The sequence below is a fragment of the Pristiophorus japonicus genome, chromosome 2, assembly GCF_044704955.1.
Source record: "Pristiophorus japonicus isolate sPriJap1 chromosome 2, sPriJap1.hap1, whole genome shotgun sequence".
Classification (NCBI taxonomy): Eukaryota; Metazoa; Chordata; class Chondrichthyes; family Pristiophoridae; genus Pristiophorus; species Pristiophorus japonicus.
In genome coordinates, this window is record NC_091978.1 from 330507732 (window position 1) to 330531080 (window position 23349).

At 43.4% G+C, this 23349-nt stretch overlaps 1 protein-coding gene across 6 annotated transcripts in view; it reads right to left on the reverse strand.

Moving 5' to 3' along the window:
- Nucleotides 1-23349, reverse strand: part of gab1 (GRB2-associated binding protein 1) — a 281418-nt gene that overhangs the window by 72083 nt on the left and 185986 nt on the right. For 5 of the 6 annotated variants that reach the window (XM_070872027.1, XM_070872052.1, XM_070872036.1 and 2 more), the window contains exon 2: nucleotides 18999-19293. The exons of the other annotated variant lie outside the window; for it this stretch is intronic. In XM_070872027.1, the coding sequence (XP_070728128.1) occupies nucleotides 18999-19293 (295 nt within the window). The remainder of the gene's footprint in view (nucleotides 1-18998; nucleotides 19294-23349) is intronic. 6 annotated transcript variants of the gene reach the window in all.

Consider the following 23349-nt stretch of genomic DNA (forward strand, 5'->3'; position numbering starts at 1 on the left):
GCAAGCTTCCTCTCGTACTCTATTATCCCCCTCTTAATTAAACCCTTAGTCCTCCTCTGTTGAATTTTAAATTTCTCCCAGTCCTCAGGTTTGTTGCTTTTTCTGGCCAATTTATATGCCTTTTCCTTGGCTTGAACACTATCCTTAATTTCCCTTGTTAGCCATGGTTGAGCTACCTTCCCAGTTTTATTTTTACTCCAGACATGGATGTACAATTGCTGAAGTTCATCCATGTGATCTTTAAATGTTTGCCATTGCTTATCCACCGTCAACCCTTTAAGTATCCTCCGCGAATCTATTCTAGCCAATTCACGCCTCATACTGTCGAAGTTATCTTTCCTTAAGTTCAGGATCCTAGTTTCCGAATTAACTTTGTCACTCTCCATCTTAATAAGGAATTCTACCATATTATGGTCATTTTTCCCCAAGGGGCCTCGCACAACAAGATTGCTAATTAGTCTCTTCTCATTACACATCACCCAGTCGAGGATAGCTCCCTGGTTGGTTCCTCGACATATTGGTCGAGAAAACTATCCCTAATACACTCCAGGAAATCCTCCTTCACCGCATTGCTACCAGTTTGGTTAGCCCAATCAATATGTAGATTAAAGTCACCCATGATTACTGCTGTACCTGTATTGCACACATCCCTTATTTCTTGTTTTATGCTGTCCCCAACCTCACTATTTGGTGGTCTATACACAACTCCCACTAGCATTTTCTGCCCTTTGGAATTCCGCAGCTCCCCCATACCAATTCCACATCATCCAGTCTAATGTCCTTCCTTACAATTGCATTGATTTCCTCTTTAACCAGCAACGCCACCCCGCCTCCTTTTCCTTTCTGTCTATCCTTCCTAAATGCTGAATACCCTTGGATGTTGAGTTCCCAGCCTTGGTCATCCTGGAGCCATGTCTCTGTGATGCCAATCACATCGTTTCCGTTAACTGCTATCTGCGCAGTTAATTCATCCACCTTATTCCGAATACTCCTGGCATTGAGGCACAGAGCCTTCAGGCTTGTCTTTTTAACACACTTTGCCCCTTTAGAATTTTGCTGTAATGTGGCCCTTTTTGCTTTGGGTTTCTCTACCCTCCACTTTTACTATTCTCCTTTCTATCTTTTGCTTCTGCCCCCATTCTATTTCCCTCTGTTTCTCTGCATAGGTTCCCATCTCCCTGCCATATTAGTTTAACTCCTCCACAACAGCACTAGCAAACACTCCCCCTTGACATTGGTTCCGGTCCTGCCCAGGTGCAGACCGTCTGGTTTGTACTGGTCCCACCTCCCCCAGAACCGGTTCCAATGTCCCAGGAATTTGAATCCCTCTCTTCTGCACCACTCCTCAAGCCACGTATTCATCGGAGCTATCCTGCAATTCCTACTCTGACTAGCATGTGGCACTGGTAGCAATCCTGCAATTACTACTTTTGATTTCCTACTTTTTAATTTAACTCCTAGCTCCCTAAATTTGTCTCGTAGGACCTCATCCCGTTTTTTTACCTATGTCATTGGTACCTATGTGCACCACGACAACTGGCTGTTCACCCTCCCTTTTCAGAATGTCCTGCACCCGCTCAGAGACATCCTTGATCCTTGCACCAGGGAGGCAACATACCATCCTGGAGTCTCGGTTGTGGCTGCAGAAACGCCTATCTATTCCCCTTACAATTGAATCCCCTATCACTATCGCTCTCCCACTCTTTTTCCTGCCCTCCTGGGCAGCAGAGCCAGCCACGGTGCCGTGAACTTGGCTGCTGCTGCCTTCCCCTGATGAGTCATCCCTCCCAACTGTACTCAAAGCAGTGAATTTGTTTTGCGGGGGGATGACCGCAGGCGACTCTTGCACTACCTTCCTTGTAGTGCTCTTCCTGTTGGTCTTCCATTCCCTATCTGGCTGTGGACGCTTTACCTGCGGTAAGACCAACTCGCTAAACGTGCTATTCACGTCATTCTCAGCATCGTGGATGCTCCAGAGTGAATTCACCCGCAGCTCCAGGGCCGCAACACGGTCCGTCAGGAGCTGGAGGCAGATACACTTCCCGCACACGTAGTCGTCAGGGACACCGGAAGCGTCCCTGACTTCCCACATAGTACAAGAGGAGCATAACACGTGTCCGAGCTCTCCTGCCATGATTTAACCCTTGGATGAACTTAATTGGGCAATAACGATGTTAAAAGGTTACTTACTAATATAAAAAAGAAAAAGAAAAACTACTCACCAATCACTTACCACCTTGGCTGTGACGTCACCTTTTGATTTATTTCTACTTTGTTGCCTCCCTGCTGCATCTGCACCGGCTGGCTGCTCGACTGCCCGAATTCCTCCTCCGACGAACCTTTACAAGCCTCACCGACCCCGAACTCCTCCTCCGACGAGCCTTTATAGGCCTCACTGACCCCGGACTCACGCTGCTCGACTGCCCGAACTCCTCCTCCGACGAACCTTTACAAGCCTCACCGACCCCGAACTCCTCCTCCGACGAGCCTTTATAGGCCTCACCGACCCCGGACTCTCGCTGCTCGACTGCCCGAACTCCTCCTCCGACGAACCTTTACAAGCCTCACCGACCCCGAACTCCTCCTCCGACGAGCCTTTATAGGCCTCACCGACTCCGGACTCTCGCTGCTCGACTTTCAGAATGGCAGGCAGTGACTAGTGGGGTACTGCAGGATTTAGTGCTGGGACCCCAGCTATTTACAATATACATTAATAATTTAGACCAAGGAATTGAATGTAATATCTTCAAGTTTGCAGATGACACTAAGCTGGGTGGCAGTGTGAGCTGTGAAGAGGATGCCAAGAGGCTGCAGGGTGACTTGGGCAGGTTAGGTGAGTGGGCAAATGCTTGGCAGATGCAGTATAATGTAGATAAATCTGAAGTTATCCACTGTGGTGGTCAAAACAGGAAGGCAGATTATTATCTAAATGGTAACAGATTAGGAAAAGGGGAGGTGCAACGAGACCTGGGTGTCATGGTACGTCAGTCATTGAAAGTTGGCAAGCAGGTACAGCAGGCTGTGAAGAAGGCAAATGGCATGTTGGCTTTCATATCAAGAGGGTTTGAGTATAGGAGCAGGGAGGTCTTACTGCAGTTGGTACAGGGCCTTGCTGAGACCACACCTAGGGTATTGTGTACAGTTTTGGTCTCCTAATCTGAGGAAGGACATTCTTGCCATTGAGGAAGTGTAGCAAAGGTTCACCAGACTGATTCCCAGGATAGCAAGATTGACATATGAAGAAAGACTGGATCGACTAGGCTTATATTCACTGGAATTTTAGATGAATGAGAGGGGATCTCATAGAAACATATAAAATTCTGACGGGATTGGACAGGTTGGATGCAGGAAGAACGTTCCCGATGTTGGGGAAGTCCAGAACCAGGGGTCATAGTCTAAGGATAAGGGGTAAGCCATTTCGGATCGAGATGAGAAACTTCTTCACCCAGAGAGTGGTGAACCTGTGGAATTCTCTACCACAGAAAGTTGTTGAGGCCAGTTCGTAGATATATTCAAAAGGGAGTTAGGTGGCCCTTGTGGCTAAAGGGATCAAGGGGTATGGAGAGAAAGCAGGAATAGGATACTAAAGTTGCAAAAATGATCAGCCATGATCATATTGAATGGTGGTGCAGACTCGAAGGGCTGAGTGGCCTACTCCTGCACCTATTTTCTATGTTTCTATGTTTCTAAAACCATAATTGTAATGCCCCTATTGCAGAAAGGAGGGAGACAGAAAACAGGAAACTGTAGACCAGTTAGCCTAACATCCGTCATTGGGAACATGCTGGAATCAATTATTAAAGGAAGTAGTAGCAGAAAATTTAGAAAATCATAATAAAACCATGTTGACTCTGCATGATTGTATGAAAGGGATATCGTGTTCGACAAATATATTGGAGTTCTTTGAGGATGTAACAAGCAGGGTGGATAAAGAAGAACCAGTATATGTAGTGTATTTGGATTTCCAAAAGGCATTCAATAAGGTGCCACATAAATGGTTACTACACAAGAGAAGAGCTCATGGTGTTGGGGGTAATATATTAGCACGGACAGAGAATTAGCTAATTAACAGAAATCAGAGTCGGGATAAATGGTCATTTTCAGATTGGCATACTGTAACTAGTGGAGTGCCAAAGGGATCAGTGCTGGGGCCTCAACTATTTACAATCTATATTAATGATTTGGATGAGTGTATTGCAGCCAAATTTGCTTGACGATATAACGATAGGTGAGAAAGCAAGTTGTGAGGAGGACACAAAGAGCCTGCAAAGGGATATAGGTAGGTTGAGTGAGTGGGCAAAAATTTGGTAGATGGAGAATAAAGTGGGAAAATGTGAGGTTATCCACATCGGTAGGAAGAATATAAAAGCAAAATATTATTTAAATAGAGAGAGATTACAGAATGCTGCAGTACAGAGATTTGTGTGTCTTCGTACATAAAACACAAAAAGTTAGTATGCAGGTGCAGCAAGTAATTAGGAAGGCAAATGGAATGTTGGCCTTTATTGCAAGGCGGAAGAGAGTATAAAAGTAGGGAAGTCTTGCTACAACTGTACAGGGTGTTGGTGAGACCACATCTCGAGTATTGCGGAAAGTTTTGGTCTCCTTATTTGAGGAGGGATATACTTGCATTGGAGGCAGTTCAGAGAAGGCTCACTAGGTTGATTCCTGGGATGAAGGGGTTATCTTATGAGAAAAGGTTGAGCCTGTACTCATTGGAGTTTAGAAGAATGAGGGGTGGTCTTATTGAACCATAAGAGATTCTGAGGGGTTTTGACAGGGTAGATGTTGATAGAACATTTCCTCTTGTGGGGGAATCTAGAACTAGGGGGTCATAGTTTCAGAATATGGGATCACCTATGATGGAGATGAGGAGGAATTTCTTCTCAGAGGGTTGTGAATCTTTGGAATTCTCTGCCCCAGGGAGCTGTGGAGGCGGAGTCACTGAATATATTCAAGGCTGAGATAGATAGATTCTTGAACTATAGGGGATTCAAGGGTTATGGGGAACAGGCAGGAAGGTGGATTTGAGGCCAAGATCAGATCAGCCACGATCTTATTGAATGGCGGAGCAGGCTCAAGGGGCCATATGGCCAACTCCTGCTCCTATTTCTGATGTTCTTATGTAAGTAGTGCCATCTGATTCACATTCTAGACATTATGCCAAAGGCAACATCATATTGTAAACACAACATTATTGACAGAAGTTAACAGAAACAGAAAGGGGGATCTAGGGCTGCAATTAAACAAGGTCTTTCAAAGCAGGAATTAATGTGGAAAAAACCTATCAAACGGGCAAGTGGAATTTAGGTTATTATATAGATAGGACACTGAAAGAAAAAAGACAGACTTGCATTTATATAGCGCCTTTCACGACCACCGGACATCTCAAAGTGCTTTGCAGCCAATGAAGTACTTTTGTAGTGTAGTCACTGTTGTAATGTGGAAAACTGAATATAAAAGCAAGGAAAAGAAAGAGTTGTGTTTATATAGCACCTTTCATGACCTCAGGATGACCCAAAGTGCTTTACAGCCAATGAAGTACTTTGTGAAGTGTAATCACGTTGTAATGTAGAAATTGCAACACCCATTTCGCACACTGCAAAGACCCGCAAACAGCAACATGATAATGATCAGATAATCTATTTCAGTTATTAGTTGAGGGATAAATAGTGACCTGGACACTGGGACGACCTCCCCTGCTCTTCTTCGGATAGTGCTGTAGGATCTTTTACGTCCACCCGAGAGGGCAGTTGGGGCCTCGGTTTAAACGTCGCAAAGGAAAGACAACACCTCCGACAGTGCAGCATTCCCTCGAGTGGCGTCCTAGATTTTGTGCTCCTGTCTCTGGAGTGGGTCTTGACCCTACAGCCTTCTGCTTCAGAGGTGAGATGCTACCACTGAGCCACGGGCACCACTATTAATAATGACAGCAATTAATATGTACAAGGTTTTGATCAGATTGCAGTTAGAGGATAGTGTGCAGTTTTAGATAGCCCATGGAAAAGGAGCAACGCAACGTAGTGTACTAGAACAATACCAAGGAGGCGAGGAAGCAATTACGAGCTTTGAAAAACGTGGCTATATTCACTGCAGCAGACAAGGTTAAGGGGGATCTAAAATTTTGAGGGCGTACAAAGTGGCAGATTATTTTTTTTATAAGTCAGTGAATTAGTAAAGTGTCACAAACTTGTTGGTATGATTATTAGAAGCATAAAGGCGGAAGAAAAATCATACAAACTTTAAAATATGAAATAAACTACAAGTACATATTCAAGCAGTCAATCTCAATGTTTCATGAAGGAATTAGATAAACATATTAAGAAAATTATTGAAGGATAAGGGAAAAAGACAGCAGGTAAACAGGTTTAGAGCAGATTGCTCCAATTGCAGAATTATTATCCCTCGAAGTATGATGGGCCAAATGGTCGTCTTTTGTGATGAGATGTCTATGATTAAGGGGCCAATAGCTTTCCTCAATACTAATGAGTAAACACAGGTAGAATGGTATGGAGTGCTATACAGATGAGGAAAGTTTTAAATTCAATCCTTGGTCTGTGCTGAGTTGGCTAATCTCAGCTGGGGCTCTAGAGAGAACAAGGGCAGAGAGAGTGTGGCCTGAGCATCCAATGTCAAAGTAGGAAAAAAAATCACTCAGGTTCCAACTATTTTCTATCGAGTGAGGCCTGCTTGTAAGCGTATCTTGTACTGAAGGCAAGTGAGGATACAATTATGATCTCTAGTGCTGTGTGGCTCAAACACTTCGTGTGAAAAATGGCCACTTGGACACTACACAGCCCTGCAACAGTTAAAAAATAATGACTAATTAAGAGTGAGGTGGAGAGGCAAGTAAATAGGAGCGAATGAGTGAAAAAAGCTGGGGAAAAAAGTGTAACCGCGATGTCAGGCAAGGACAGATTTAGGCACACCCTGCAGTGAGAAATAGCCTGCCACCATTCACTGTGGTTGGAGTACTCGAGGGCTGCTGGCATTTGCGGAAACATATCCCAGCAATGGTATAAACCTCTGGTTTATTTATTTATTTATTTTAAAGGGGTCATATAAACCTAGCTGGGCTGAATTGGAAAAAAATATCGTTTAGGAAGAAACAAGACTGCCAGCAACAACCTCTCCATCCACACCCATGGTATTTCACAAACACAGCAATGCTTTTGGGACAGCACAAAAGGCAGGCATTTCCCATGTGGAAGGGTGGAAAAGATGCAGGTTAGGCTTGCACAACTCGTCTTGGCTAGTTTTGGAGTAGTTCATTGGAGGATTGGGAGTAAGTTGCTCACCAGCCTACCCTCTTAGTATGGGAATGCTCCATGGATTACTGGGTCTTAAAAATGGAGGGGACAAAATATTCTTAAGACAGACCCTGAATTGATGATTTTCATTTCCTTGATATTAATTTAAAGGCTTTTCATTATTGCCCACGCAATGATTGGCTATTTATCAATCTCTGATCAGTGACAGTACATATTAGGTATAGGCAAAGTTTAAGAAACATGCACAGTAATTAGTTTACCAGAATTGTGTATATTGTGATATTGGGGAAGTAGGGGAGTTTGCTTGTTTATAACTTGCTCTGTAACCGATTCCAAATGTGACATTACCTTTTCTAAGTAGTTGTTAATGTTCAAAAGATGTTCTCGATTAGTCAGAAAGCTGAGCAGTGGAATAGGAATTTGAGAATAGAAATACTAGGACCATCAATTCTGAGCAAAGACAATATGGATAACTGAAAGATAATTCTGATCTAACCAATGTATCCAATCAAGTAGCTATTAGTCTGGAATCAGTTGCACATTTTCAGTCCATAATTACTTTTATTCAATTACTACATCTTTTTGATCTGTGAAAACACTTGTCAAACTAAATATTTATCAATCTCAATGGCACTTGGCTCACTTGGTAGCACTTGCAGAAAATTGAGATTAAAACCCCACTCCATGGGGGCAAGTTTCGGGCCGCGTTCAGAACGGCGCACCTCCGACAGTCACACCTGTTTTGTGGGATAAAAAGTGCGCCTAATACGTGCGGCGGGATTCTCCGCTCCAAATCGGGCCCGTTCCAGGTCGGCGCGGCGTGGAAGCATCTGCGGGGTGCGGGGTGAGCTAGCCCCGCCCCCTTGCCGATTCTCTGCCGGCAAGGGGGTGGGGCTAGCTCACAGAAGCCGATGTCGTGCTGGCAGCCCTGCGCATGCGCGCTGGAGCACGTGCGTATGCGCAGTGTGGCCTGACGCCTTCCACCCCTGTCCGCTGGCTAAACGGCCTGCCTGAATCTTCGCAGCTCGGAAAGCTGCTGCCGGTGTTGCTGTGTGTGGCCTGACGCCTGCTGCCCCTGTCCCCTGGCCGAACGGCCCGAATCTTTGCAGCTAGAAGGCTGCTGCTGCTGCTGCCCCAGACAGGTAGGAAAATTCAACAAATTTTTTATTTGCTTCATTTATTATTCAGAATGGCTCTTTATTTATGGAAGTGAAACTGTTAAGGGGTATTCAACATTCAGGAAGGATAGAATAAAAGGAAAAGGAGGTGGGGTGGCATTGCTGGTTAAAGAGGAGATTAATGCAATAGTTAGGAAAGACATTAGCTTGGATGATGTGGAATCTATATGGGTAGAGCTGCAGAACACCAAAGGGCAAAAAACGTTAGTGGGAGTTGTGTACAGACCTCCAAACAGTAGTAGTGATGTTGGGGAGGGCATCAAACAGGAAATTAGGGGTGCATGCAATAAAGGTGCAGCAGTTATAATGGGTGACTTCAATATGCACATAGATTGGGCTAGCCAAACTGGAAGCAATACGGTGGAGGAGGATTGGTTTTCTAGACCAATATGTCGAGGAACCAACTAGGGGGGAGGCCATCTTAGACTGGGTGTTGTGTAATGAGAGAGGATTAATTAGCAATCTCATTGTGCGAGGCCCCTTGGGGAAGAGTGACCATAATATGGTAGAATTCTGCATTAGGATGGAGAATGAAACAGTTAATTCAGAGACCATGGTCCAGAATTTAAAGAAGGGTAACTTTGAAGGTATGAGGCGTGAATTGGCTAGGATAGATTGGCGAATGATACTGACGGGGTTGACTGTGGATGGGCAATGGCAGACATTTAGAGACCGCATGGATGAACTACAACAATTGTACATTCCTGTCTGGCGTAAAAATTAAAAAGGGAAGGTGGCTCAACCGTGGCTATCTAGGGAAATCAGGGCTAGTATTAAAGCCAAGGAAGTGGCATACAAATTGGCCAGAAATAGCAGCGAACCCGGGGACTGGGAGAAATTTAGAACTCAGCAGAGGAGGACAAAGGGTTTGATTAGGGCAGGGAAAATGGAGTACGAGAAGAAGCTTGCAGGGAACATTAAGGCGGATTGCAAAAGTTTCTATAGGTATGTAAAGAGAAAAAGGTTAGTAATCAGAATCAGGGGAAGTCATAACGGGGAACAAAGAAATGGCAGACCAATTGAACAAGTACTTTGGTTCGGTATTCACTAAGGAGGACACAAACAACCTTCCAGATATAAAAGGGGTCAGAGGGTCCAGTAAGGAGGAGGAACTGAGGGAAATCTTTATTAGTCGGGAAATTGTGTTGGGGAAATTGATGGGATTGAAGGCCGATAAATCCCCAGGGCCTGATGGACTGCATCCCAGAGTACTTAAGGAGATGGCCTTGGAAATAGCGGATGCATTGACAGTCATTTTCCAACATTCCATTGACTCTGGATCAGTTCCTATCGAGTGGAGGGTAGCCAATGTAACCCCACTTTTTAAAAAAGGAGGGAGAGAGAAAACAGGGAATTATAGACCGGTCAGCCTGACATCAGTAGTGGGTAAAATGATGGAATCAATTATTAAGGATATCATAGCAACGCATTTGGAAAATGGTGACATGATAGGTCCAAGTCAGCATGGATTTGTGAAAGGGAAATCATGCTTGACAAATCTTCTGGAATTTTTTGAGGATGTTTCCAGTAAAGTGGATAAAGGAGAACCAGTTGATGTGGTATATTTGGACTTTCAGAAGGCTTTTGACAAGGTCCCACACAAGAGATTAATGTGCAAAGTTAAAGCACATGGGATTGGGGGTAGTGTGCGGACGTGAATTGAGAACTGGTTGTCAGACAGGAAGCAAAGAGTAGGAGTAAATGGGTACTTTTCAGAATGGCAGGCAGTGACTAGTGGGGTACCGCAAGGTTCTGTGCTGGGGCCCCAGCTGTTTACATTGTACATTAATGATTTAGACGAGGGGATTAAATGTAGTATCTCCAAATTTGCAGATGACACTAAGTTGGGTGGCAGTGTGAGCTGCGAGGAGGATGCTATGAGGCTGCAGAGTGACTTGGATAGGTTAGGTGAGTGGGCAAATGAATGGCAGATGAAGTATAATGTGGATAAATGTGAGGTTATCCACTTTGGAGGTAAAAACAGAGAGACAGACTATTATCTGAATGGTGACAGATTAGGAAAAGGGAAGGTGCAACGAGACCTGGGTGTCATGGGACATCAGTCATTGAAAGTTGGCATGCAGGTACAGCAGGCGGTTAAGAAAGCAAATGGCATGTTGGCCTTCATAGCGAGGGGATTTGAGTACAGGGGCAGGGAGGTGTTGCTACAGTTGTACAGGGCCTTAGTGAGGCCACACCTGGAGTATTGTGTACAGTTTTGGTCTCCTAACTCGAGGAAGGACATTCTTGCTATTGAGGGAGTGCAGCGAAGATTCACCAGACTGATTCCCGGGATGGTGGGACTGACATATCAAGAAAGACTGGATCAACTAGGCTTGTATTCAGAAGAATGAGAGGGGACCTCATAGAAACGTTTAAAATTCTGACGGGTTTAGACAGGTTAGATGCAGGAAGAATGTTCCCAATGTTGGGGAAGTCCAGAACCAGGGGTCACAGTCTAAGGATAAGGGGTAAGCCATTTAGGACCGAGATGAGGAGAAACTTCTTCACCCAGAGAGTGGTGAACCTGTGGAATTCTCTACCACAGAAAGTAGTTGAGGCCAATTCACTAAATATATTCAAAAGGGAGTTAGATGAAGTCCTTACTACTCAGGGGATCAAGGGGTATGGCGAGAAAGCAGGAAGGGGATACTGAAGTTTCATGTTCAGCCATGAACTCATTGAATGGCGGTGCAGGCTAGAAGGGCTGAATGGCCGAATGGCCTGCTCCTGCACCTATTTTCTATGTTTCTATGTTTCTAAATGTTTGTAAAATTCAATTACTTTCCTCCCCGCCCGCACCCTCCCCTGCGTACAAAAATCTAAGTTAGTTTGGAGTAAGTTTTCGCTGCCTAAACTTGCAAAACAGATGCAAGTGGCTGGACACGTCCCCTTTTGAAAAAAAAATCTGTTCTACAATGAAACTATTCTAACTGACTAGAGCTGGAGGAAACTAAATACCGAGAATTGCAATTTCTGAGATGCTTCATTCTAAACTAGTTGCTCCAAAAAAATAGGAGCAACTCAGGCCGAAACTTGAGCCCCATATGACTTGGCTATTTGTCCATGATGACACTTAAAGTGCAGTACTCAGGGAGCACTGTACTGTTGGAGATGCCACCTTTGGAAAAGAAGTTAAACTGAGGCCTCGGCTACTTGCTGAGGAGACATAACGATCCCTGGGCACTATTCGGAGAGGAGACGGCAATTCTGCCAGTGTCCTCAATCGGCACCACTAAAAACAGATTAACTGTTTAATGTTTGTGGGGCCCTGCTGTATGTAAATTGGCTTCCATGTTGGCTACATAATGACGGTAAGTACATTTACTTCAAAAGTAATCATTTGATTGTGTAGCACCTTTGGGACATCCTGAGGACCTGAAAAGTGTATAAATGTCTGGTAAACAAATAGCTTAGTCAAACACATGGATAACACACTTGAATAATCAAAGAGTTAATGTTAACTTCTAATGCTGTAACCATTCTTTTGGCTGTATAGTTATACAATGTTTACAATGACCTCATTCCAAAGACTAATTGTAGTAGTGTGTCCTGACCCATATCAGATCAAAAACTATTTTTTTTGTTCTTCCTACACAAATGTTCTCACCACATGACTACTGTTGAACTTATTTTCAGTTACTCTGGTCTACTACTGTAGCAGTAGGCCCACGTAACCCAGCTGTCAGACTCAAAGACAAATGCACGGTAATAAAGTGGTAGTATTTGGCTTCAACTGCAGTCTATATTCTGAGCACTGAGTATTGATTCAAAAATTCGTCCTTGAGGAATGGTTGGAATATGTTAATCCAGTGTACTAATTGCATTCTATGCTCATTTCACCAAAACATTAAAATTGGAGACAGAATGAAAATGAAAAATTGAAAACATACTGGTGACTTAATTTGTTTCTGTGTGCCAGAACAAAGAAACAGGAAGAAAAGGTCATCCTGCCTATCTGGGCACCCATTTAACTTGCTTCTGGTCTCTGCTACATCAAGAATCTGATGTTTAAGGCACAAGATCATTTTTGCTTTGCAGAAAAGGTAACGACAAACTTTGAAATCTGACAATAACTTGATTTCAACAACAAAGGTCAGCAGAGAATAAAAGCCCAATTCTGTAGCTTATAGGAGAAGCTCTGCCAAAATGCAACATCATTTCAGCATGATTCATTACATCAGCTCACTCTGCGCATAGCAATAAACCTCATCAGAAGGCAGTAAGCAGCAAGAATATTGGAAAGTATCGGCCCCCCTTTCTCTCAAATATTAAGACACAAAGTACAAATATGACCTGGTTTGTCAGTGTCACCCACTGCAAGGAGTGGTTAGTGCCATGCACACAAGCACAACTATACTGTGTGTAGATAGTCAGAATATGTGGAATGGATTCAAAAGCGGTTAACCAAAACCTGCTCGTCTCAGGGTAACTTTTCAACATTTTGACAGACCAATGCACGTGTGCAAGCAAGCTTGGGAAAGTGATGGAGAGAGGTGTGAGAGCAGGCACAAAAATACTGGAAACTGAGTACATAATTTGGTCTTTAAAATGGAAATGTTTTCAGAAGCTTTTAGCCAATTTCAGAATTTATTAAACATTATATGTAATTCTTGAGTGACAACTTAACCAGACTAACTCTAGGATTCTCAAGGTTTTAGTATATAATGTATATCTTTATTAAAAATAATCACCATCTAAGGTCACACAACAAAGATGGCCATTTGAGCGAGGTGCTGAAAGGTCACCACTATACCATAGTGTACCATAGGACAAAGTGTCATTTTCAACAGAAGAGAAATAAGGATAGAAAATTATAAAGGGTCGAGTGAGTACAGACGAGTACATTGCACTTTTAAGCATCTGTGTTTCAATAATTTCTCAACAGGTTTTCAATATATGCACTACTTATTAATGGGCACAACTATATCACAATCTAGAGATAAATGTACTCTGTAGTTTAGCCATCAAACAGAAATGGAGCACCTTGGTCTGCACAAAGTGAAGGGGCTTTTACACAAGAGTACAGCTAACAGCAGACAAGCAGCTCCCCCTCCATTAGCTACACTCTATACTGTAAACAGCCCTATGCACTGGGAACTTACTGCATGAAATGAATGTTGATGATGGTTGCCAGCATCAGTAAAGTAAATGTGAGGAACCAATCCTGTGCTTTTAATTTATAGGTCCAAAATTGTAGAGTTGGCACAAGAGATGTGGGCATGCAGCAGTCAGCCAGGATTCCTGCTCCTAATCATTATCCAGTGACTTCTGCTGCAATAATGCTTGGTGGTGGGTGAAAACAAGATGAGCCTCAGGTGTGATGCTCTTTCATTGTTAAATAGCCTGCCAACAGTCGTATCTAGGCTCATACGTGCATTCACATTGGTCTGCCAGTATAATAATTATAATATACCTTATACACAGATATTTTCAGGATGAATCTGTGAAAAGGTTGCACAAGAAGCGCCTGTGTGGGGGAACACAATCACCTGTGTGGGGGAACACAATCAAGCATTTCATTACATTCAGTGGTTTATTGCTAAACATACTGGTTTTGGTGCAACAGGCTGAGGGAGTCTCACTATGCTATATATTGTTGCAGACTGCAGTCTATAGCTAGTAGGAAAACACTGAGTGAGCACTGCAGCCAGCTACATACATTTCACACTGCTGGAACTCTCAATATACTACAGCAACTAACCTGTCTCCACAAATGCTAATCATTTCCTAGAAAATCAACATAAAAAGCAGAATTCATAGACTTCATAATAACATCGACACTTGAACACAATTCCCATCAATTAATTTGGTATTTTATTCAACGGTTAAGAAAATTCAAAGCTGTTAATGAGAATCCAACACACAATTGGATGCTGGTTAAGAGAAATAATATACCAAGACAGATGATCATTGGTAAGCCAATGGCTTCTCTCATCCTGGATGTCTCAAAACCAAATGCAAGGGAGGAGCACTTATACCGTCAACATACTTCTTTCCGCCCATTAAACATTATACAAAGTTTCACAAAAAGAATATTAGCTGGAAGAAATCTTGAAATTGATTATTAAAACATTGAGCCGTCTCCTCACAATAATTCATAAAACAGAATCACTGTCAAGAGTTACTCTTTCTCCCAAGTGACCTCAGGACACATAACCGGTCCTGCAAGCTGTGCTTATATAACTACTTATCCTCATTTCCATTCCCTTCACTCTCTTGAAGGAAGGAACTTGGATTTCATAACCTTGGGATGTCCCAAAGCCCTTCATAGCCAATTAAGTACTTTTGAAATGTAGTCACAGTTTAAATATTAGGAACACAGCTGCCAATTCTAACACAGCACCTTCCCACAAACAGCAATTCGATAAATGACCAGATAGTCTGGTGGTGGTGGTGGTGGTGAAGGGCTAAATTCTGGCCTAGGAAACTGGGAGAATTCCTCAGCTCCTCTTGTTTTTCCACAAGAGTGCAGCGAATGGCAGATGTTAAGGATTTTTACGTTCAACTAAGGGGGCTGCCGGGACCTTGGTTTAACGTCTCATCTGACAGATGGCACCTCAGACAGTGGAGCACCTCCTCAATACTGCAATGAAGTTTCAGTTTAGATTATGTACTCAAATCTTTTGAATGGCTTGAACCCATGACCTTCTGCCTAAAGAGGCAACTACTGAGCTAAGGCTAGGTAGAATATATGGGCTGGTTGCTGGCAAGTGCACTGAAGTGTTTGGAAACTATGGGTCCAAAATTGTCCCTTCCGATAAGGCCTCTGGCCGCCTGAAAGCGGCAGCCACGGGGCAGCGCGGAATGGCCGCCGACTCTCCGCGGAGGGGCTGCCATTTTGGAAATTGCCCTGCCTCAGGTTGGAGTGATGTGCGTGCATCGATCCCCTCGCGAAATTGCCCCATGGGAAATTTCCCCTTTTCAAAATTGCCCCATGGGAGCGGCCCTGCAGGAGGTCGGTGCCCCCGACAGCTTTTGCTGTTGGTACACTGTGCCACTGCGCTCTACTCGGAACTCCTTCACGGCAAACGAGCCAAAGGTGGGCAGCGGAAACGTTACAAGGACACCCTCAAAGCCTCCCTGATAAAGTGCAACATCCCCACTGACACCTGGGAGTCCCTGGCCAAAGATCACCCTAAGTGGAGGAAGTGCATCTGGGAGGGCGCTGAGCACCGAGTCTCATCGCCGAGAGCACGCAGTAATCAAGCGCAGGCAGCAGAAAGAGCGTGCGGCAAACCAGTCTCACCCACCCCTTCCCTCAATGACCATCTGTCCCATCTGTGATAGAGACTGTGGTTCTCGTATTGGACTGTTCAGCCACCTCAGGACTCAGTTTAAGAGTGGAAGCTAGTCTTCCTTGATTCCGAGGGACTGCCAATGATGATGATGATGATGATGACGACTGTGCCATGGCGGCTCGGCCACCCTTAAAGGGGAGGGCACTCTGCCGCAGCCGCCATGGTCATTTTTCTTGCCGGCTGACTGCCAGGTTGGGCCGACAATTATGGCCGCGGGTTCAGCCAAGCAGCCTGCAGGCCACTGGCCCGGCCGAAACCCTCCCTGGTGACCCAGTGATTGCCACTAAAGTAGCTGCATAGCTCACAGCGGCTCTCCCCTTTAACTGAAGGGGAGAGACATTGTGACGCGCCAGCACGATGACCAACAGCCTCGGCTATTCCGCCCGCTACTGACGGTCCTCTGCCCCGCCCCCATGATGAGGCCACTTCCGCTCTGCTCAAAAAAAATCCCCCAAGAGCTGAATTTTGAGGGACACATCGAAACCAGTAGGGGCGCCTCGTTTCTGGCAGTGATCTATTTCGGCCTCTAGAGATCCCTAAAAACATATTGTTATGCAAATGAAATGGTGACGCGAAGAATACTATGTTTACATAGGCTCTAGACAAAAAAAAGAGGCCGCTCAGAAAACTGTTCACATATGCTAACCCTCTCGGATCAGTATCAATACTTGTCATGGTCGTGTGTTTTTGCTGCATCATATTCCGTCTTAAACTCTGAAGACAATATACCCACCATATTGGATTGAACTCGAAACTGATTATTTAAAGTGACCAGAGATAGCAGTAAAGGGGTTATTTCTAACAGTGTTACAGGATAAGTCACCCATACATCACAATTAAGTCTTCATTGCAAGATGGCACTCCAAGACTGCACACATGTACAATGTCACAAGCCTGAACCTGAATGCTACCACGAGAGTTAGCAGCTGTAATTAGACAAGTATAAAGTTTTAAAATTCAAATTGAATCTTTTTGATTTATTGCAATCTGGGTAAGAAAGGTATTAGCTGTTTTATATTAGCGGAAATTGATGATTCTATGCAAATCCACACAGGCAATATTCTTAAATATAGACAACGTCAGCACTTGTGACACTCCAAATATAACGAGATTGTATTGGAAAGTCAAATTATTAGCGAATCTCTGCCACTAGAAAACTTTGACTAACTGTGCACCTATGGTACAGTGGAATTTTGTTGTGTGTGCAACATGGTGGCCAATTCCAGACAGACATTCAGAGTTATGAACCTCTGCACGTTCCTGTATAACAATCTGGAGCAATCTCCACAGACAAATTTTCCCTCCGTAACCCATCTACTGAGCAAGTACAGGTTGGGTCAATGCTCAATTAACAGTACAGAAATACAGGTAGCATATTTCCACATTAAAATGAATCAATCTTCCCCCATCTATACATGACAGTCTCCAAGGCCCACACGGCTACAATTACATTGAACACTAACCCTCACTGGTCTAGATTTGCTGCCAATGGAGATTGAATAGGCAGAATTCTAGCCCATTGTGCCCTGCCTCAAGACTCCAACTTTGATGTCTTGCTGCTAGAGATTACTTAAAGAGCCAGGAGTCAACATGATATAATGTGAGCAGTTCGACATGACTTTTCTGATCTATGGAAGTCATGCATTTCCATTGCCTTGCCTGCCCGCCTCCCCCAACACATCTGAAATTCACCCAGTATGAGCTCTCAGCCTGTGTTCTTGCTGAACCTTTCAGTGCTCTTTCTACTTTATTGCACTACTCGTGGATATTCTGAGAGTGCGAGAGATGAGAATCTGGCCACTACTCGTTTTAGACAGAGCTGAGGCTGTAGGGGGAAAAGAAGTACAGCCTTTTGCTACGATATTCAAGGAGGTCCAAAAGCACTCAGCAATTCTAGCTTCAAACAGAGTTGATACTTTTTACACCACTCCATTGATGTCTCCTCTTCTGAAATATGTCCACTATGCTGTGGTGCAGCCCAAGATGGGTCTCCAGTGCCTCACCATTTTTTGTAGACCTGGACAGTGAATATCAGAAAGGCATCCAACTATAGGGGGCATCGCAAACCTGTTCTCAACAGACATCCACACAAGTGTATCTCTTACAAGGGTCCAAGGATAGCAATTAAGAGCTATCTCCTTGGACAAATGATTTTCTTCCTCAAGACGGAAGGCCAAATTCAGCATCCCAACTGAGATCAACACTGTCCAAGGATTGAATTTTGGGTCTTCCCGGTCTATCTGTATCAATACCAGCCCACACATTCTATTTATCCCACGAGAGTTACTGCAAAGGAAACAGGAAATCCCCTCTTGGGGCCAAATGATTTCTTCTTGGTTTCACATGAGATGCTTTGAGTCAGTTTACTTGATTTTCAGGTGGAGATGTTTCTGATTTGTGAAAGTACAGGAATGCACTTGTGATGAGCAAATAATCTCTTTAGTACTTGTCCCATCTTGGCTGAATTGTAACAAAGCTCCTTCATTTCAGCTTCAGAGAACCATCAGTTTGAGAAAATCTGACATCTTCCATGTCTCACAGCAGATATCCTTACAAACTCCCTAAACTGTGAGCAGCTTTCTGGTGTGGACTTCCGCTCATTCAAATGGGTTTGGACTAGTCATACTTACTTCAATTAAGACCCTTAGCGCTAGAGAAGCAAGACTTTAATCCCAGCTGTCGAACTGGATCGAAAACCCAGGACTCAAATGAAAAAGATAGTTTACTAATCACACTGTTCCTGTAGACAATCCAGATGCAAGATGAGATTTCAATGTGTGACAGATAAAGTGGACTCAGAACGAGCGCTTAGAATGCTAAATTTGATGCTTTTTATTCCCATTACTATCTTTTTTTCTATAATGCAATCAATTACTCATCAAGTCACCTTCAAAACTATAAAACCCCAGAAGCCCTCGGCATTACTGGATGTCAGGAGTGCCCAGCTTACCACACCACTAATGATGGGAAATGCATTGCATTCTGTATTTCCCTCATTAGCATGGTGCTCCAATACACCCAGCCATTTATGTCCTGGTGATTATGTGCCTTCCCCCCATTTAAGCCACAACTTCCTCGGCTTAATTAGATCCCACCCATGCCTATCCAGATACTGCTTCTTTTATGGCCACAGGGTCCTGGGATTTTTGGATGAGAGCTCTTCATTCTAATTATGGACCAAACTGCATAAATATAACTCCAATTTCATGCTATCAAAAGCTGGAAATAGGCAAAGATAAGGTACTTACCTTCATCGGTAGGATTGAACCCACAGATATCACAGATGCATCGAACCCACTTATTCATTTCTTCTTCAGTGTCTGCTACCAGGTAGAAGACACGATCAATTGTTTTGATATCAAAAATGTAACTGTTCTCAAGATCCTTCTTATTAAAGGTTAGCCCAGCATCCACTTGCTCACAAAGATTCAAGTCAATGACACGGATTGGTTTCTTTGCATGATCATTTTTGTAGTATTCCAACACATCTGGATCTCCTGTCAGACGGCCACTTCGAAGTACAAACCAGCGCTTCTTCCATGCCTGAAAATAAACGTAGAAAAAATGTCTTCAACGTGTCATACAGTTTTCTAAAGTGGAACTAATGTGTTCAATACTGTCTAGTGCTTTAATAAAACCCACAGTATTTAGACATAAAAAGGGAGAGTGGAAGAGGAGCCAAGACCACCGTTACAGCATCAGTAAATTTACTTTGTCACTTATTTCTCCTAAATGCAAGAATATTTACAACTGCTTTATGGTTTTTGTGGCTGCAGTAAAAATATAATTGGTCTCCCCGAATGAAGGGTCTCAGGGGAAACCATTTTGCTTGGGATGCATCTTATGCTCCAAGATGTCCACCTTCTGCCCAATTTACCTTGCCTGAAACACATACAACAAAGAAGCTGCTGAAAGAGTAAAGGGAGACTGAAACAGGAGGAGTAAGGGTGACATTACATTTTCCACCTCCAATCTTTTTCCCTTTACTCCCTCCTGAAGGCGGCACACTTGGGCAATATAGGGAAGGTCACTACTGCAAGTCAAACCATACTGCAAAATGCAAATGTGGAATGTGAGCTTCAGAGAGCTATTTAATTGTGGATACCATCACGGTGATGCCCAAACATGGCTTCACTCAGCATGCTCATGTAGATTTCCAGCGGGAGATGTTGGTTGGCAATCAAGAATAGGAATCATGGACAACTTTCCTCTCCCTAACTAACGACACGGACATCTATTGTTCCAACCTCTTCTTGCATTATTCTAGTTGAGATGAGGGGACCGAGCGCATGGTGGCGAGAGAGGGAAAAAAAAAGGTAAAACTTCCATTTAAATAGCACCTTTCACAATCTTGGACGACATTGCAAGTGCTTCACTGTAAATTAATTACTTTTTCAGATGTTGTCCTTACTGTTTTATAAAATATGTCAGTCAATTTGTACACAGCAAGATCTCAATCACACTGAATGAGATAAAAGACTAGTTCATCTGTCTTGGTGCTGTGGGATAAATGTTGGCCAAGACACGGCGAATTCCCCTGCACTGAATAATGCATTCCCTGAGCAGGTAGATAGGCCCTAACTTTCATGTCCCATTTGAAAGACAATATTTCCAACAGTACAGTACTTCCCGACTGCTGCACTGAGATTTTGCATTCAAGTCGCAAAGTAGACCGTGAACCCATGACCTTCTGACTCGAAGGAATGAAGCCTGGGGCCTCCCTGGTTCATATAGCCCTGTAACGCACCAACTGAAATAGTCTCAAAAAACAATTGTTCTATTTTGTTTGAGGTAGGACAGCCAATAGTTTTTATTTAAAAAAAGACATAATACTGCATTCCTTGAAAAGATATCATTTCTAAGTAACAGTATGGTTTATTATACAATGACCTTGGCCCATTTTGTTTGATGAGCTGCAGCAAACACTGTTGCAACACTAACAAGCTGTAAAGTAAGTTATTAAGAGCAGAGCTCTCAGATCAACACTTTGAACTCTAAATGTCTTCTCTTTCTTGCAATCATTGCATTTAGTTTCATATAAATAGTGCCACCAACTTGATACTTGACTGTGTAAATTTCAGTCATCAAGAAGAATTAAAAATGACAGATCTAGGGAATAATTTGATCACACACAATTTGCTAAACACAATGATTATTTTCACCCCTTAACAGCTTCAAGATGACCAAGTCTATTATTAAGCCACACGGACCAGGAGATCCCAGGTTTGACTTCCCAAGACAGCAACTTGGTGTCAAATGTTGGCTGCAGCCAACCTTCAGTTTTTTGAGGGAGGAGGGGGGAAGCAAGTGGAAAACTCAGCCAGTATTCCTGCTTGTGATTGTTATCCAGCAACTGTTGCTAGACGATATCGATTGTGGGCATCAAGTGAGATCAGGATCGGACTCGGCCTCGATGTCCTCTGCAGTGAAATAGGCCGTGAACACTCACCAGCTAGGTTTTACATGGGGAAAGTGACCACTTGGGCAAAGTTTCAGGGCACTGCCCAAGCCTATGGTATCCTACCCCAGCAAGAATCAGTGCCTTCAGAAGAAGTGGTGGAAAATCTGGCTAAAAACAGGAAGAAATACTATGACAGTCCTTACCAGAACTGTTCCACATGGGTCATGATTACATGTTGCAACAGATGCCAGATGCTGCTACAGAATTAGTTTTACAAAACAATGATGCAATGCAAAAATGTTTATAAAATAATTTTCTGTATACAGTATTGTTAAAAACATTTTTTTGTACCGACAGGTAAAAAGTGAATTCCATCTCAAAAGTCCACAATTTATAAACCATGGACATCCACTTTTGAGTGCCTTGGTTTAGTTAAATTGCAGATTGTCTCCTGTTTGATTCTTGTAGGGGGTTGGGATGTAGCACCATTGAATGCTGCAGCCTTGAATGCACAATGCTGTAACACTGAGCAGAGAACAAATAGAGTTTTAGTTACTAGAGGCCAAGGCTGCTGTAAATTCAAGACACTGGGCTATTCAGTATTAGCTATTCCTCTTTGTACTCAGTTTGCTACTATAGCACCAAAGGTTTTCCATAATTAAAGTAGCTACATTTCAGAACGATTGTCAAACTGTTGTCGAAGAGAAATTGCTGACTAGTTACATGTGTGACTACTCTGTTTTAGCCACATGCACTAATTTAAGTAGAAACTGCCTTAGGTACACTCAAAGATTACAGGTACTTCATATGTATATATTTACTTAACATCTATCAACATTCAGTAACCAAGTAAAGCTCTCACAATAAGATTTACACACTGCTTTTCGTTTTACCAACAAATGCACAAATAAAGTAGACATCCATTCGCTGTGTGAATATGAATGCTGAAATCAGATGCCCAAAGTAATTACTCATTTTTTAAAAGATTTAATAATCAGAAATGCATTTTGCCACATCTGCATTCCCAATTAGTCACATGTAGACAGTCGCTAATGCATTGACCAACACTGCTGTATACTCACAACAGACATTCCAGAATCTAAGGAAACGCCATTATAGAAGTCAACAATTGCAGTTCAGCAATTTTCCAGGTTTCATTCCTGGCCTGTGCAGAGTTATCCAACTAGCATCCCTACCACTGTCCTTAGTTGGGGCCGTGGTAGGGTGTTACAATTTGTCTCAGCACTCCAGAGTTAGGGAGGGTTAAAAATTAGTCAGGGTTCCCACTCCCAACTGCTAGGGGCGAAAGCGCATGTGTGTGGACATCAGATAAGGACAGAATCAGGCTGTGATGGGCTCTGCAATCAAACAACTTGCTGACACTCACTGTCTAGGCTCACACAGAAAACAGTTATTTAAACAAGATGCTAGGATCACCAGCTCTTCTGGAGTTACTCCCCAGCAAGAATCAGCGTCTTTAATTGAGGAACGTAAAAGGGAGAAAACAAGAAAAATGGGGTCGGGAATGGTAAAGACATCAACTATGCAATTGAATGTCAAATTTTAACAGGTATTCCAAGTGACATTAGATTTGAACAAGCACCTTTTGTGGAACATAAGTCGGTACTAGAATTTATAAATTCTAACTTTGTCCTGGTCGAGTGGTTCTCAAACTGGGGATCTGTAGAGATATTCCAGGGAGTCTGCAAAATAACGAGTATCGAGCAAGGCTGGCCTTATGGAGCGGTTGGGGGAGCGCCGTGGTCAAGAGTAGGTGAATGAGTGGCAGCCGGAAGCGGACTTGCTGTGAGCCGGGAGGCGGAAGGGGAGTGCGGCCACCACATGTGCTGGATATCTCACCTAGGAGGGGTATCCAGCATGGCGGAGCACAGAGCGGCACCAAGGTCGCCAGGTTAACCCACAGTTACCAAGGCTGGTGGTGGGTGCCAAAATGTTGCTCGATGTTAGTGTAAGCACACCAATCTCACTGTGATCTGTAAGAAAATGCATGTTTTTTTTACAAGCGTTATTGAAACACTTTCTATTCAGCACTTTCATATTATGAGAATTATATAGTATGATAATTTAGGTGGAGGTCACGTGATTACTAATCCATTTAAAAATGGGTCCTTCATCCAAAAATGTTTAACAACCACTGTTCTAGACTGACAGTTGCCAGAGTGAAAAGTAGGTCTACA